Below are 14,763 nucleotides of genomic sequence, written 5' to 3'. Positions count from 1 at the left end.
AATTCTACTCCGAACCATCCCTTTAAGTCCACGAGAAGAGGCTTGGCCGACCAAAATTTTATTAGTCACTTAATTGCAGAAAAAATCCACAAGAAGTGGCGAAGCCACGCAGTCCGTTATGGACAGATCGTTAATGGCTGGTCTATGTTGTAATACAATACATCAGGCAGGACATCCAAATGCTTACCTATTTTTCATCAAACTCAAATATAGCTAAATCATCTGAAATACTGTATGTAATTAGAAGCAACTTTACATGGCCACGCAATCTAATGTTAACACAGAAAAATATGTGCTATTTAAGTGTGTGTGCGGAGAGTGGAAGCTGAATAGTAGCGTGCTTACTGCATAACAGATGGAGGCGTCAGTGCTTGCTCTTAAAATACTCCATCATTTTGGTAGTACAGATAAGAGTAATGCATCTTTTGAATCTGTAAAGACTCTACGTTTATTTGTGTTCACTCACAATAACAACAAATCATTGCACTTTTGTAAAATAATGAAAGCAAACAGGATGCACTTTCTGCCATATCAGTCTCTGTGAACTTGAGCATGTCAAGAAAAAAAACTGTATACTTGCCTTACAGACATGAAAAATATATCTATAGAAAGCAACAAGATCTACTTTCAAATGAACCAATTCAAATGGAAAACAAATCTCTTAGAGCCGAAGACAAAGAAAACAGTAGTTTATCAATAAATTATTAAAATGTTAATGCATCTCTTTACTGTTTTTCTGCGACACATTCATAATCATTACTTCTGCCGGTGTGCTGTGGCAAGCTTTATGTTTGTGCTTGAGCGCTTATTAGGGTATGTGGGCAATCAAAGGCTCATTATTATGATTTATATGGTTTATTAATAAATGTGCTACTAATAGTCGACTAATGCTTAAAATGAACGAAAACTAGTCGACCAGAAAAATCTTTAGACGAAGGCAGCCCTGCTGTGAATGTAAACAACTGGGGAATAAATTACACATGTATTATTGCATAATATCTGTAAAATGACAACTCTTAGGCTGATGATACATGGGGCAACTTTTTTTTTTTTGAGCAAAGTAGCATGGGCACTTTCCCATTGATAATGGGTAACAAATTTCTCTCTAAATAATTTAGATCAGTCGTGGGCCCTGTATCTCACCTGGCTGCCCATTGACGGCAACATTGCTTAAAAAGTTGCCCAGTGTATCATCAGCCTCAGATATGACGACAACACACTGCTAATGCAACTCAACCAGGCACATCCTCTCATTTATTATTATGTCTTAGGCAGGAATTATTTAAATTAGGGATATTGTGACAGGTATCTTCTCGGAAGAAAACTATTACAATCAAGTCATTTGAGGAGTCCAGAAACAGCGCTTACTGATATAGAAAATAACTCCCTTTCGAGTGAACTTTGAGCTTTTTAACTTTTTGTAATGCTGACAAGTGCTGAAAGTGTAAAAATGTAGCATAATAGGACCCCTTTAATGACTTTATGGTGTTTCAACCAACTACCTTGATAAATATTTGAATAAAACTGCTTTTAGGAGACTTGTCTTCAAAAATGTACTTAATGATAGTTATTTGATTGATTGTTTACAACCTTTTGGTGCTGCTGTTGCTTTCTCTAACAAATTACGTCAGATGCTCCTGGCTTTTCCTGCTAACACGTGCTGGTATGACTGATGTATTGTGTTTTGTTGAGACTCAATGAGACTCAGTTCTCTCGCTCCCTATCTCTTTCTGTCCCTTCTTCTTTTTTCTTTCCTCTCTGCTGCAGGCGGCCAAAGAGATAAAAGATAGGTACTGTACAGATGTCCACACTTAGATCTTTGATTGAGTTCAATGCACATTGTAGATCTTCAAACACTCCTTCCCTGAAAGTTCATTCATTTTTTATCATTAACTCATTTAACCTTTTTTTAAGCAAAATTCTAGTCATTTTTGTTAGTGATATTTGGCTCATTTTCATTTTGTCTTACTCCCCAGGTGTGTGTGTGTGTGTGTGTGTGTGTGTGTGTGTGTGTGTATGCATGGAGTGATTTAGTGTGCCCTCATTGATGTTTTCCTTCATGACATCCACATTCCTGTTTTCAGTCTGTCAGCTGAGTTTTATTGTGTTTGTAGACTGACTGTAATTGTTTATTGTGGGTCTGTGTCTGCAGTGTGACTATGGCTCCAGCATTTCGTCTGTCTCTGAAAGCAAAGGCCACTGACAGTATGAATCACATGATGGTGGACTTCACTCACGAAAGAAATATGCTACAGGCCATCAAATTTCTTCCAGGTCTGTATAACCTCAATAAGGAAATGTCATAAACAGTTTAAGCAAATCCCAGTTGATAGATTTCTGCTTACTTTGCATGTAAACGGGTTTATTGGTGTCAATGTGTTGAGTGTTGATATATCAAAAGGTGTTGCAGCTTTGAGGTCAAAAACAGAAAAACACAGTACTTGCAGAATTTTACATAAATGCTGACAGATTTTCTTGTAAACTGTTCAAACTGGTTTTTGTTGTATGTGTAAACGCACTGTTTTTAACTAAACCAGAATTAATCCCTTAATGCAACATGAGGTTGAGTCATGGGACGGTATTTATGATGAAATTAAATGTAAAATTAATATAATAATTTATAAACATTATTACCTTTAACTATATTAATTTCAGAATTCTCATATATAACCATGGCAAAAAGTGACAATATTAAAAAACAAACAAACAAGTGTGTCACAAGTTGGTGTTTTCAGTGTATATAGATTTTTTTTATTCATTTATTATCTCTCTTTTGCTGTATCACATTTAAAAAGTTATAATAATATAAAATAATAAAACATATATACACTTCCAGTCAAAAGTTTTTGAACAGTGAGATTTTTTAAGTATTTTCTTCTCTCTAAGCCTGCATTTATTTTATCAAAAGTAAAGCAAAAATAGTAACATTTTTACTATTTAAAATAACTGCTTTCTATTTGAATATATTTTAAAATGTAATTTATTCCTGTGATTTCAAAGCTGAATTTTTAGTATCATTACTCCAGTCACCTGATCCTTCCTAAATCATTCTAATATTCTGATTTATTAATAAAAAATGTATTAATAAAAAATTAATATTAGTTTCAATATTTAAAACAGTTGAGTAAATATTTTTTCATAATTGTTTAATGAATAAAAAAGATCCAAAGACCAGCATTTATCTGAAATAATAAGCTTTCGTAACATTATACACTATACCATTTAAAAGCTTGGAGTCAGCATATTTTTTTCTTTGGGGAAAGAAATTTTAGAAATTAATACTTTTATTTAGCAAGGATGCTTTTTTTAATTGAACAAAAGTGATGATAAAGACATAATGTTACAAAAGATTTCTCTTTCAGATAAATGCTGTTCTTTCAAACTTTCTATTTATCAAAAAAACCTGAATAAATTCTACTCAGCTGTTTTTTACATAATAATAATAATAATAAATATTAGAATGATTTCTGAAGGATCGTGTGACTAGAGTAATGATGCTAAAAATTCAGCTTTGAGATCACAGGAATAAATTAGATTTGAAAATATATTCAAAAAGAAAACAGTTATTTAAATACTAAAAATATTTAAAAACGTTACTGTTTTTGCTGTACTTTGGATCAAATAAATGAGCACTTAAAAAAAAAAAACATTAAAAATCTTACTGTTCAAAAACGTTTGACTAGTAGTGTATGTATGTAGTTAATATTTTGAATGACAAGAATTTCAGAATTTACATATCTCGTGTTTCGGATTATTGGGACTCATGAAAGTTTTAGGCTTTGGCTAGTATCTCTGAACAAAGGTCTCCAGTATCAGGTATCTCTGTTCTTCTCACCTTTAGTGCCTGCCACACCAGAAATTCACGTGGCCGAATGCCAGGTGTTTGATAACACGGTCACAGTGGTGTGGACCTTACCTGAACCCGACTCCAAAATCGACCACTACATCCTGGAACATCGGAGAACCAATCATGACGGTCCTCCTCGGGCTCGAGAAGACAACCCCTGGATGGTGGTGGAAGGGATAAAAGAGACTGAGTACACCCTCACAGGTAAGTGCTGATGTTTGTTTTGCTTCTGATGTATTGTCGAGTAGGTTTAGATAAAGTTGTGACCATGATCTCATTTGTTGTTCAGGCCTTCGTTTTGACACGCGTTACATGACCTTTAGAGTAAAGGCATGCAATAAAGCAGTGGCAGGTGAATTCTCAGAGCCGGTTACTCTAGAAACACATGGTAAGTTTCACTTACACACACACAAACACACAGAGGGTAATGAGGCATAAAGTTTCTTCTCTGCACGGAGAAAAGAGTCTAACAAAAGTTACAAAGCACTGTCCCTACTAAACTGTCTGTTAAAGCCTGATTCAGACACCACTGCTGTAGTACATCTGCCCTTTTGAGAAATAAAATTTAGGGCTGTCAATTTAATGGTAATCCATGTTAATTAATGTTAATATAGGGAAATTAATTCTAAACAATGCTAATAATATAAGCAAGTAATAATGCCCTCATACCTATTCATTATAGTATTATTTTGTATAGTAATTGTTTATATTTAGTTTATGTGATTAGTTACATGAATCAACTTTAGTAATTGGCCATTTCATTTCAAGATAAAAATTATGGAAATACATAGGGCTGCACAGTTAATCAAAATAAGCGAAAATGCAGGATTTCCAAATTGCAAAGGCTGTTATTTGAGCGCTGTGCGGTTCAAAGTAAAGCGCAGCACTGTGTTCTTTTACAATCGATTCAGTTAAAAAATCCTGATTTATTTTGGAAATATGAAGCTGAAATGCTGTGTTGGTTGTTTGAAAATAATGTTTTTGCTCTTGCAAAATTTGTGGAAAAGGCCTGGTGTCTGCGGCAAAGTATTTTGTACCCCACTTGACAAATTTTCTCCTTTTTGTATGCGTCCATATGTTGTGCTTTGTATTCTGCCACATGGCTGTTGTATATAATCTGTCAAAGTGTCTAATAAGCCCATGAGGGCTGGGCACCAATTAAGGTGTTTGACACTCAAATAAAATATATCATCATCATCATCATTTACATGCAAGCAGCTACTTATAAAAAATAATATAGTAATAATTTTCTTTTATAGTACAACAGTACAAATACAATTCAGTATAAAACCAATTAATATTGAACTAAAATTTCAATTTTCTTTTTCATTTTATTTGATTGAATATTTTAGATTTTACAGTGAAGTAATACAAAAGTAATATTTCTTATTTAGTTTAAATTATTTTTATTTGCTTATATAGTCATATTAATATACGTAATCACACATATTTTTTTAATTGCAATCACAATTTTTATCATTTGTATTAATTGTACAATTAATTTGTTTTTTTCCTCATGCAGCCCTAGGAGGTTATTTTGGAAGTGCTTATTTTTTTTACAAGTGAAATTTTCCAAAAGTAATATTTTTTTTCTCTTATATAGTCATATTGATATATAATAACAAAACAGCAAAGCAAATGTGGACCTTTAAAAAAAAATTACAAATCACAATATTTATCAATTTTATAATTATTTTATTATTTATTTATTTATTTATTTTTAAATCATCAAGCCCTAGGAGGTTATTTTGAGAATTTATTTTGTTTAAATTATTTTTATATACTTTTATAGTCATATTCATATAAAATCACATAACAAGCACAGCAAACATGGAACTTTTTATTTTATTTTTTTTTAAATCGCAATTTCAAATTTTTTTGTATTCATTTTACAATACATTTTTTTACCTCATGCAACCCTAGGTGGTTATTTGGGAAGTGTTGAAAACATGAAAAATTATATTTTATTTGATTAAATATTTTTATTTTACAGTGAAATATTACAAAAGTAATATATCTTATTTATTTTTATTTGCTTATATAGTCATTTTGATATATATATATATATATATATATACAGGTCCTTTTAAAAAAATTAGCATATTGTGATAAAGTTCATTATTTTCTGTAATGTACTGATAAACATTAGACTTTCATATATTTTAGATTCATTACACACAACTGAAGTAGTTCAAGCCTTTTATTGCTTTAATATTGATGATTGTGGCATACAGCTCATGAAAACCCAAAATTCCTATCTCAAAAAATTTGCATATTTCATCCGACCAATAAAAGAAAAGTGTTTTTAATACAAAAAAAAGTCAACCTTCAAATAATTATGTTCAGTTATGCACTCAATACTTGGTCGGGAATCCTTTTGCAGAAATGACTGCTTCAATGCGGCGTGGCATGGAGGCAATCAGCCTGTGGCACTGCTGAGGTGTTATGGAGGCCCAGGATGCTTCGATAGCGGCCTTAAGCTCATCCAGAGTGTTGGGTCTTGCGTCTCTCAACTTTCTCTTCACAATATCCCACAGATTCTCTATGGGGTTCAGGTCAGGAGAGTTGGCAGGCCAATTGAGCACAGTAATACCATGGTCAGTAAACCATTTACCAGTGGTTTTGGCACTGTGAGCAGGTGCCAGGTCGTGCTGAAAAATGAAATCTTCATCTCTATAAAGCTTTTCAGTAGATGGAAGCATGAAGTGCTCCAAAATCTCCTGATAGCTAGCTGCATTGACCCTGCCCTTGATAAAACACAGTGGACCAACACCAGCAGCTGACATGGCACCCCAGACCATCACTGACTGTGGGTACTTGACACTGGACTTCAGGCATTTTGGCATTTCCCTCTCCCCAGTCTTCCTCCAGACTCTGGCACCTTGATTTCCGAATGACATGCAAAATTTGCTTTCATCTGAAAAAAGTACTTTGGACCACTGAGCAACAGTCCAGTGCTGCTTCTCTGTAGCCCAGGTCAGGCGCTTCTGCCGCTGTTTCTGGTTCAAAAGTGGCTTGACCTGGCGCCTGTACACGGTGGCTCTGGATGTTTCTACTCCAGACTCAGTCCACTGCTTCCGCAGGTCCCCCAAGGTCTGGAACCGGTCCTTTTCCACAATCTTCCTCAGGGTCCGGTCACCTCTTCTCGTTGTGCAGTGTTTTCTGCCACACTTTTTCCTTCCCACAGACTTCCCACTGAGGTGCCTTGATACAGCACTCAGCCTATTCGTTCAGAAATTTCTTTCTGTGTCTTACCCTCTTGCTTGAGGGTGTCAATGATGGCCTTCTGGACAGCAGTCAGGTCGGCAGTCTTACCCATGATTGTGGTTTTGAGTAATGAACCAGGCTGGGAGTTTTTAAAAGCCTCAGGAATCTTTTGCAGGTGTTTAGAGTTAATTAGTTGATTCAGATGATTAGGTTAATAGCTCGTTTAGAGAACCTTTTCATGATATGCTAATTTTTTGAGATAGGAATTTTGGGTTTTCATGAGCTGTATGCCAAAATCATCAATATTAAAACAATAAAAGGCTTGAACTACTTCAGTTGTGTGTAATGAATCTAAAATATATGAAAGTCTAATGTTTATCAGTACATTACAGAAAATAATGAACTTTATCACAATATGCTAATTTTTTGAAAAGGACCTGTATATAATCACAAAACAAGCACAGCAAACGTGAAAAAAAAAAATCTCAATCACAGTATTTATCAATTTTATAAATTTTTAACCCCATGGAGCCCTAGGTTGTTATTTTGGAAGTGTTGAAAACATGAAAAATATATTTTTCTTTTATTAAATGTTTTTTTACAGTGAAATATTCCAAAAGTAATATTTCCTATTTTGTTAAACTTATTTTAACTTCTTTATAAAGTCATATTGATATATATAATCGCAAAGCAAGTGCAGCAAATGTAGAGCTTCTTTTTTTCACGATCACAATTTTTTTTATCAAATTTTGCTTGTTTTTTTTTACCTTATGCAGCCCTAGGAGGTTATTTTGGAAATGCTAGAAACATGAACAATAACACTATTTTTCAGAAAAATAAACTTAACCTCTTACCTTTAACTCTCTCCTCTCATTTGCCTCCAGCATTCGTCTTTAAACTGGACGCAGGTTCTGCTCATCAGAACCTGAAGGTGGAGGATCTCAGTGTGGAATGGGACAGCAGCGGTGGGAAGGTTGCAGTCCAGGACATCCGTAAGGAGAAGAACAGGACCAGCTCTCCTATGCATTCTCCCGCCAGGTCAGATTCATACCTACATATCTTATCAAGTCAAGTCACATTTATTTAAATAGTGTGTTTTACAATACAGTGTCAAAGCAGCTTTACAGTAGTATATTGGAAAATAATGTGTCGATAATGCAAAAAGAGAATAGTAAACACTTTATTTCCTGGTAAAGTTAGTTCATTATTGATTCAGTGATGTCATCGTCCAGCTTAGTTCATTTCAAATAGTATCTGTGCAATCAAGTCAACAATATTGCCGGAAATGAAAGCTTATGACACTTACAAAAAGCTGTACACTGACAGGATTGTCACTAAACAGCTGTTTCCATTGCATGAATTTGTGTGATTATTGCTTTTTATATCTAGCTATAGTAGACAGAAACCAGATGGCCAGCATGGCCTATTCACACATGTTGTCACTGGCTAAAATGTTTGTATGCCAAAAGCAGTCTTTCCTGACCTTAAGCCAGAAAAACGGCCCTGCTTGTCCCATCATATAATTTGTTTTTCTCCCTCAGGTCAGCTATGATGTCCCCCAAAAGAGCCCCATCTGCTAGAGTGGGCCGAGACCGCTTTACAGCAGAGTCCTACACTGTCTTGGGTGAGTCAACACAAACATATTGCCATGAGCTACTTTGCTAACTTTGAGAATCTTTATTTAAATACTCCTCAATTTTTCTCCAATGTTCAGGAGACACCATGATCGATGCAGGGCAGCAATACTGGGAAGTACGGTTTGATAAGGAGAGTAAGGCATTTGCAGTGGGCGTTGCTTTGCGGTCTCTAGGCCGCTTTGATCAGCTAGGGAAGAGTAACGCTTCCTGGTGCATCCACCTGAACAACTGGCTTCAGCAGAGCCTCACAGCCAAGCACAATAATAAAGCCAGAACACTGGACTGCCCCATTCCCGACCGCATCGGCATTTACTGCAACTACGAAGAAGGTGAGTTAAGCTATAAATATGACAAAATGAGTAAAATAGTGCCACAGTTGCCACTTGTTAGCTATTGCAAAAGCAAAAGGATGATATCGGCTGTGTGAGAACCAGCTGGTGTCAGCAGTCACAGGTTGTATATTTCATATAGTTGTTGACAGATATATTGGCAAGGACAGTGTTTGGCTTTTTTTTTTAAATTATTGGCTTTGGCTAGGGTGACCATATTCTGAGAATCCGGTCCCCCCCCACCCGTCATCAGACAGGTACCTCAGAATAATGCCGGTGGGCAGTGGCTGAATTTAAAGTGTTGAATTAATGACGGTCAGTGAAATGAGGTAAAAAAACCCAGACATTTTATGATATTTTACAAAATCCCCCCGGACATAATTTTATAGCCGAAAGGAGGACATGTCCAGGTAAAAGAGGACGTATGGTCACCCTAGCTTTGGCTGATAAGCTTTTCTGTTTGTTAGAAATAGTTTTTTTGTTGTTGTTGTTTTTTTTGACAGCACCAGGACTTTTGTGCAAACAAATAATCACTATTTTTGACCCTGGACCACAAAACCAGTCTTAACTACCACAGGTATTTTTATAGCAATAGCCAAAAATACATTGTATGGGTCAAAATTATCGATTTTTCTTTTATGACAAAAATCATTAGTATATTAAGTAAAGAACATGTTGCATTAAGATATTTTGTAAATTTCCTACTATATATATATATATATATCAAAACTTAATTTTTCATTAGTAATATGCATTGCTTAGAAATTTTCTCAATATTTAGATATTTAGATGTCTAAATCTCAGTTTCAAAAAATCGAGCCTTATGACTGGTTTTATTGTCCAGGGTCACGTTTGTGAAAAATACTAAAATCTGATAATAGAATAAATGAATTAATTGCTCTATAAAGTATAAATGTGTTTACTTTAGTTTTTTTCCACCATCAAGTTTTTCATATTTATATATATTCACATTTTTTTTTAATTTAGTAAATAATATGTAAAATAAAAATACATTTTATTGCAACACGACCACTAATTAGTTAGTTGCTTACTTGTTTGTTTTTGTTTTGCCTTCCCCTTTTCAGGCATATTGTCTTTTTACAACTCCAGAACCAAAACTCTCCTTCATACCTTCAGAACCAAGTTCCAGCAGCCTGTTATACCAGCCTTTATGGTAAGATATAGTACAGCTCACTTTGTATTTAAGACATCGGATGCCCATTTTCCACAAGTTAGAAATGTCTTCACGAAATGTGTGTAACATACTTTGGTTAAAATTCCTTGATGGTCATGTAAAACAACACCCTTTTTACCTTGTCAAAACAGCTTTGTTTGCATTTGATGCATGGTTTTTAAATGATAATGAGCTACCCCAATACAATCAAACAATCAAAAAATGTAAAGCTAAAACAATTAAATCACACATAAATTAGGGATATTTTGAACATGCTAGTTGATTATAAGCTTTGTGGTCTTCTTTATATATAAGCAAACAGATATGTTTCATGAGTCCTTTGCGTAAGATTCTTGCATTCTCGCATTCTTGCATTCAGAAACATCTAGACAGTGCAATGGAATGGAACAGAATGCAGGTCTATTTTTAACTTCACACCATCAGAAAGATGCAAGGTCATGGCACGAGATGCTGTGAAAAAAAAATGCAAGTCACAACACGTTTGTCTGGATGTGTGTGGTTATACAGTAAGAGTGGTGCTTCAAATGCAGAGCAACTTTAACTAAATGTTACTAAAAAACAACAACAAAAACAAAACAAAAAAAGTTTGAGAAAAGTTAGAGAATTTTTTTTTTTTTTTAAAGACAAGCTTAATGGTGGTGATGTTAAAATTCTCTTTCACCCCTATAGGTGTGGAATGGGAGTTTCTCAGTGCAGACCGGCCTTCAGGTACCCAGCATTGTGTTGAGCGGTCAGAAGCGAAACAGTAATACAAGCAGCTCCAATGCCAGCCTTACTTAAATCATACTTCACTATAGAACTGCTACACATACACACAGGTTTGGGGAACACCTGGCATCCCTGACACAACATTGGCGCAAACAAAGCCTGGAGGCTCTTCCTATCATCAGTATGTCTTGCCAGCCCAGGGAGAGAGCTGCTCTAGATTGCTTTCCTCATTCCTTTTAGCTCACTGATCTGGATTCTGTGCCTTTCAGTGTCCTGAATCAAGACATGATTGGGGTATTACTCACTTTCAACATGCAAAGAGCTTTAACAGCCTTGAGTTCATGTGTACATCGCTAGGGCCAAAAGTTGTGTTATGTTTTTTAGCATTTGTTCACAGTATTTGAGCCACATTTGAACAATTATTACAATGCAACAGCAGCATGTTGGTGTTATTGTTTGAAATCTCAGACGAAACTGTATTATATTTACACGCTGAATGTCTTTAATTACACGCCTCGAATTCTGCTACAGTAGCTGCTTCCTTAAACTTTTTAAACTTACAGTTAGTATCAGAGTAGCACAATAATCATAGAAGTCAAATGCCTTTTATAGAATGTATTAATTCAGCAGTTCCAGCATCTGAGGAGGAAAGAGGCAGGTTCAAAGGGTTAGTTCACCCAAAAATGAAAATTAGCCCATGATTTACTCACCCTCAATGCATCCTAGGTGAAATGATTTTCTTCTTTCAATCAAATCCATATTAAATAAGTCATATTAAAAATTTTCCTGACTCTTCCAAGCTTTTTAATGACAGTGGGCGAGTACTTCTCTTCAACAGTCAGAAAGAATTCCAATAAAGCACATTCATCCATAATAAAAAGTGCTCCACACGGATCCAGGGGCTGAATAAAGGCCTCCTGCAGAGAATCCATGCACTTTTGTAAGAAAAATATCCATGATTTAAAACGTAATAATCACTTTTCTCTAGCTTGCACTAACTGTTATACGTGCAAGTCGTTCCAGAAGGATGACGTAGGAGTTGCACATGCGCAGCTGATCTCTTGAAAACAAATATTTGTTGACAGAAGCAAAGGAAAAAAGTTTCTCCTCTTGGCTTATATCTAAATCCTCTCACATTTTTGTTCACAAATCCTCCTTTTGTACTCTAATTTCTGACCAGTCACTTTGTATTACGGATGGATGTACTTTATTGGACTTCAAAATCTCAACAACCATTCACTGCCATTATAAAGCTAGGAAGAGCCAGGACAATTTTTAATAACTCCAATTGGATTTGACTGAAAGAAAAAGCAATATACACCTAGGATGCCTTGAGGGTGAGTCAATTATGGGCCAATTCATATTGGGGTGAACTAACCCTTTAACAAACCATTTGGTTGTGCATGGTCAATGATGTGTGTGTGTTTGTGTGTGTGTGTGTGTGCGTCCATGTTCATCTGTCAACCAGAAAGGTACTTTTCAGTGTTCTTGATGCAAATATTTACCAAACTTGACTTTTTTGTATGCCTGCTGCAATTACATATTACAGAAGACATTCTGATTTTTTGCCATATTGCTGTCCTCTGAAAGGGATAGTTCAGCCATTAATGAAAATTCTGTCATCTGTTTTACCAAAACTGTGTGACTGTTAAGGCTATACGTTCACACAGCAGCAAAATACGGTTGTCAGTCATGTATTTGAGTCTTAATACGGTTACGTTCACACACTGTGCGGTTATTTACAGGCATGACATTCGCATTTTTTCAGGACTTAAGGCCTTTTTACACCAAGAACGATAAAGATAACTATAAACAACGATAACTAAATTTGCGTCCACACCAGTGAAAGATACCTGTCTGTTTTTGTCGCATATACACGACTTCAACCAGACGTCCTCAGCATTTACGTTTCAAGAGCATCTAAACAGTGAATCTGGCGTAAACTAACGTTATATCTCTAACGTAGTCAATGTAGTGGGATAAAACAACACGTAGCCTACTATTTTCTACTGCAGCAAGACAATGTTGTCCAGACTAACGCCGAATTCCTGAGGTAATTTTAAGTTTCTCTATTTGCTGTGTAATGGATGTTTACTTCTCTACAAAGTCGCCTGCTATATTTCAAATGCGCAAGCCCTTTAAATTTGAATGAAGTCTGATAGCTATCGTTCATCAGCTGTAATAAAAAGTGAAAGTGATCCCAACGTGGTGTGAACTCTGCTATTCTTTTAAATTTGAAACAATTTTAGAACGTTCTTTATAGTTACCGTTCTTGGTGTGGAAACGCGCTGTGTGAACGAAACAGGACTAATTGTCCGTCATGTTATACAGTGCAAAAGAACCGTAAAAAAGAGCTGCCGAACAAACGCGTCTACCGTGTGCTACGTGCTTCAATTTGTGTTTTCGGTAACTTTTACATTGACGGAGAAATGAGCTGTGTGTCATCTGAAAGCTTTTTATTAGTGTTGAATTCTCCGGGAAAACCGTGGACTTGGGCTGCTTTCATACTTTTGCCGGGGGTTGTTTTTCATGTCTGCGGGTTAAAGCGTCCCCAATAACTTAAAGGTCCCATATTGTCAAAATCGAAATTTCCTGGCTTTTTTCATGATAACTGAGGTCTAGGGGCTATGTAACTACCATATGAGTTTCAAAACAGTCAATCCACAGTAAACTGCACACAGCCTGCTTAAAGTAGCTGTTCATTTTCACGAGCCGCTGTGACTTCCGTAACGATGTGACGTCCGATCTACTCAGTCGAGGAGCGTCTCGCTGCAGCCTGCGGTGGACATCCAACCCCGCCCACATCCAAGTGTGACGCCAGACGTCACGCCCATGTCCAAACACGTCACACATCCAACATATTAAATAGTATTAACACATATTAAAATAGTGATAATATTATTAGCAATGTTCACATTTGTGGACATATCTTTAGAGAATTAGATGAAAATGAAAATATGCTAAGTGTTACTTTTACAATAACAAAACTTAATTGTCCGTCTAAATCTGATCTTGTCTAAGCTATGTCAAAATCGATTATAATAAACGTGAATGTATGTCATTACACAAACAAATAGGGTAAGGTTTAAATGTTTTATTACCAATTACCATTTTCCTAACTTTAATCAACCAAAGCAAGCGTTTTACCGGCTGTTTGAATGTAATTAGTTCCATATGAAAGGTGACCTATGTTTAATTTGTATTATTTAATACAAACTGTTTTGTTTACATCCCCGATACAACATACTTCCGCCATTCTTGCACATGCGTACAACATCGGGATTCTTTTTTTTATTATGTTATTAAAGAATAATTGGACATTACAAAAATATTGAAATAGAAATCCAGATACACAAAATACAAGCTTAATCTGTATACAGTAATACAATATGTAATAATAAAAAAAAATAAAAATAAACTAATACCATAGAGAGAAAAAAATAAATAAATAAATAAATGTATAAATAAAAAGTAAATAATTCAACAAAAACTAAATTAAAACCTAGAAACAACTAAACAATAGTTCAAATTTTCTCCCTTTTCCCTTACATATACAAAAATTATATTGTGGGAGCATAACCAGAAAAAAAGTTCTCCGTGAAATGTAACAACAAATGTATTCATTTGTTTTAAAGACTTTTTAAAAACTTCTATTTCTGATAAAAATAAATTACATTTTGGTATGCATTTAGCAAATTTCTGTTTATGAATATAATATTTGCCTTGCAAAATGTAAAAGTCAACAACGTAATCATTTTACTTTTATGAGAATAAGTACAGATAACATCTTTTAAAGAAAGCATATAATTAACATTTCTTTGCAGAAATAGAAAGGTGCTA

The 14,763-nt window shown here is 35.0% G+C and overlaps 1 protein-coding gene across 1 annotated transcript; it reads left to right on the top strand.

Moving 5' to 3' along the window:
* Positions 1–2,157: 2,157 nt before the first annotated feature.
* On the top strand, positions 2,158–11,707 carry fsd1 (fibronectin type III and SPRY domain containing 1). Its single transcript, XM_073818729.1, has 8 exons — positions 2,158–2,274; positions 3,842–4,051; positions 4,137–4,235; positions 7,939–8,092; positions 8,596–8,678; positions 8,769–9,020; positions 10,106–10,194; positions 10,885–11,707. The coding sequence occupies exons 1-8, from the start codon at positions 2,160–2,162 to the stop codon at positions 10,993–10,995; spliced, it is 1,113 nt and encodes a 370-aa protein (XP_073674830.1). The 5' UTR covers positions 2,158–2,159; the 3' UTR covers positions 10,996–11,707.
* The last annotated feature ends 3,056 nt before the right edge of the window (positions 11,708–14,763 follow it).

This window comes from Garra rufa, chromosome 15 (assembly GCF_049309525.1).
Source record: "Garra rufa chromosome 15, GarRuf1.0, whole genome shotgun sequence".
In the NCBI taxonomy this organism is placed as follows: Eukaryota; Metazoa; Chordata; class Actinopteri; order Cypriniformes; family Cyprinidae; genus Garra; species Garra rufa.
The sequence above is the reverse complement of the archived record's forward strand: the minus strand, read 5'-3'. Positions and strand labels throughout refer to the sequence as shown.